This window comes from Prionailurus viverrinus, chromosome B4 (genome assembly GCF_022837055.1).
Source record: "Prionailurus viverrinus isolate Anna chromosome B4, UM_Priviv_1.0, whole genome shotgun sequence".
Taxonomy (NCBI): Eukaryota; Metazoa; Chordata; class Mammalia; order Carnivora; family Felidae; genus Prionailurus; species Prionailurus viverrinus.
Window position 1 is genome coordinate 78,423,799 of NC_062567.1, and position 1,527 is coordinate 78,425,325.

A 1,527-nucleotide genomic window follows, 5' to 3' on the forward strand; every position below is an offset into this window, starting at 1 on the left:
TTTAATGATAAATACATTAGGAATAGAAATTCAAAATGTGACTAACATTAGACAATATATTATGTTATTTTCTTGGTGAATGCTCAGCAAAATAGTGATCTAAAATAAAATAACCCCTTAACTTCTCTCACTGCTTAACAGAATAACAGTCTCATGGACCTAGTATTATGTAATTCAAACTCCTAATTCTTCATGACATTAACATGGCTTTGTATGCAATATTTAATTAAGATATAACTAATTTATTTTACACTTAAGAAAGTATTTGTGTCACTAGAAACAAAGCACAGGTTTCATTTATTTTTCCTTGTGCCTCTCAGCAGGTTTCTGCCATGAGTGAGAGGGGAACAGACAATCACTCGGAAGTGACTGACTTCATCCTTGTAGGCTTCAGGGTCCGCTCTGAGCTCCACATTCTCCTCTTCCTGCTCTTTCTGCTTGTGTATGCCATGATCCTTCTAGGGAATGTTGGGATGATGACCATTATTATGACTGATCCCCGGCTGAACACACCGATGTATTTCTTCCTAGGCAACCTGTCCTTCATTGATCTCTTCTATTCGTCTGTTATTGCACCCAAGGCCATGATCAACTTCTGGTCTGAGAGCAAGTCCATCTCTTTTGCAGGCTGTGTGACCCAGCTCTTTCTCTTTGCCCTCTTCATCGTGGCGGAGGCATTTCTCCTGGCAGCCATGGCCTATGATCGCTTCATTGCCATCTGCAACCCACTCCTCTACTCTGTCCAGATGACAGCACGTCTCTGCATGCAGTTGGTGGCTGGTTCCTATTTATGTGGCAGCGTTAGCTCAATTCTTTTGACCAGCGTGACATTTACTTTGTCCTTTTGTGCTTCCCGAGCCATCGACCACTTTTACTGTGATTACCGTCCACTTCAAAGGATTTCTTGTTCTGATCTCTACTTTCTTAAGGTGGTTTCTTTTTTCTTATGCAGCATTATTATTTTGCCTACCATAATTGTCATTATTGTGTCTTATATGTATATTGTGTCCACGGTTTTAAAGATAAGATCCACTGAGGGACGTAAGAAAGCGTTTTCCACTTGCAGCTCTCACCTGGGAGTCGTGAGTGTGCTGTATGGTGCTGTGATTTTTATGTATGTCATCCCTGACAGATTTCCTGAGCTGAGTAAAGTGGCCTCGTTATGTTACACCCTAGTCACTCCCATGCTGAATCCTTTGATTTACTCCCTGAGAAACAAAGATGTCAAAGAAGCTCTCAAAAAACTTCTAAAGAAAAATCCTATTCTTTGATTATTATCTCTTTTTCTCCATGGATACATGGATTTTGTATTTCTTTCATACTCCTTTTGACCATTAATAACATTTATTCTATTAAACATCATAAATATATTAGCAGAACCTTTTCCTGGTGAGGTACCTGGGACATTGTTCATCCTGATATTGGAGATGTCCTGGATATCAGAGAAGCATTTTTCAAGATTTCCCTTCCCATTATCTCAAATAACATTCTATTTCACAGTATTGATTTGTATGTACTTAATGGCTT

At 39.2% G+C, this 1,527-nt stretch overlaps 1 protein-coding gene across 1 annotated transcript; it reads left to right on the plus strand.

The window, feature by feature from the left end:
* Window positions 1–275: 275 nt before the first annotated feature.
* LOC125171011 (olfactory receptor 9K2-like) lies at window positions 276–1,271 on the plus strand. The gene has a single exon (XM_047868038.1). It carries the CDS (start codon window positions 333–335, stop codon window positions 1,269–1,271), a length of 939 nt encoding a protein of 312 aa, XP_047723994.1. The 5' UTR covers window positions 276–332.
* Window positions 1,272–1,527: the final 256 nt, after the last annotated feature.

Coding starts and splice junctions, on each gene's coding strand:
- LOC125171011 (XM_047868038.1), top strand. CDS start 333: ATGAGTGAGAGGGGAACAGACAATCACTCGGAAGTGACTGACTTCATC.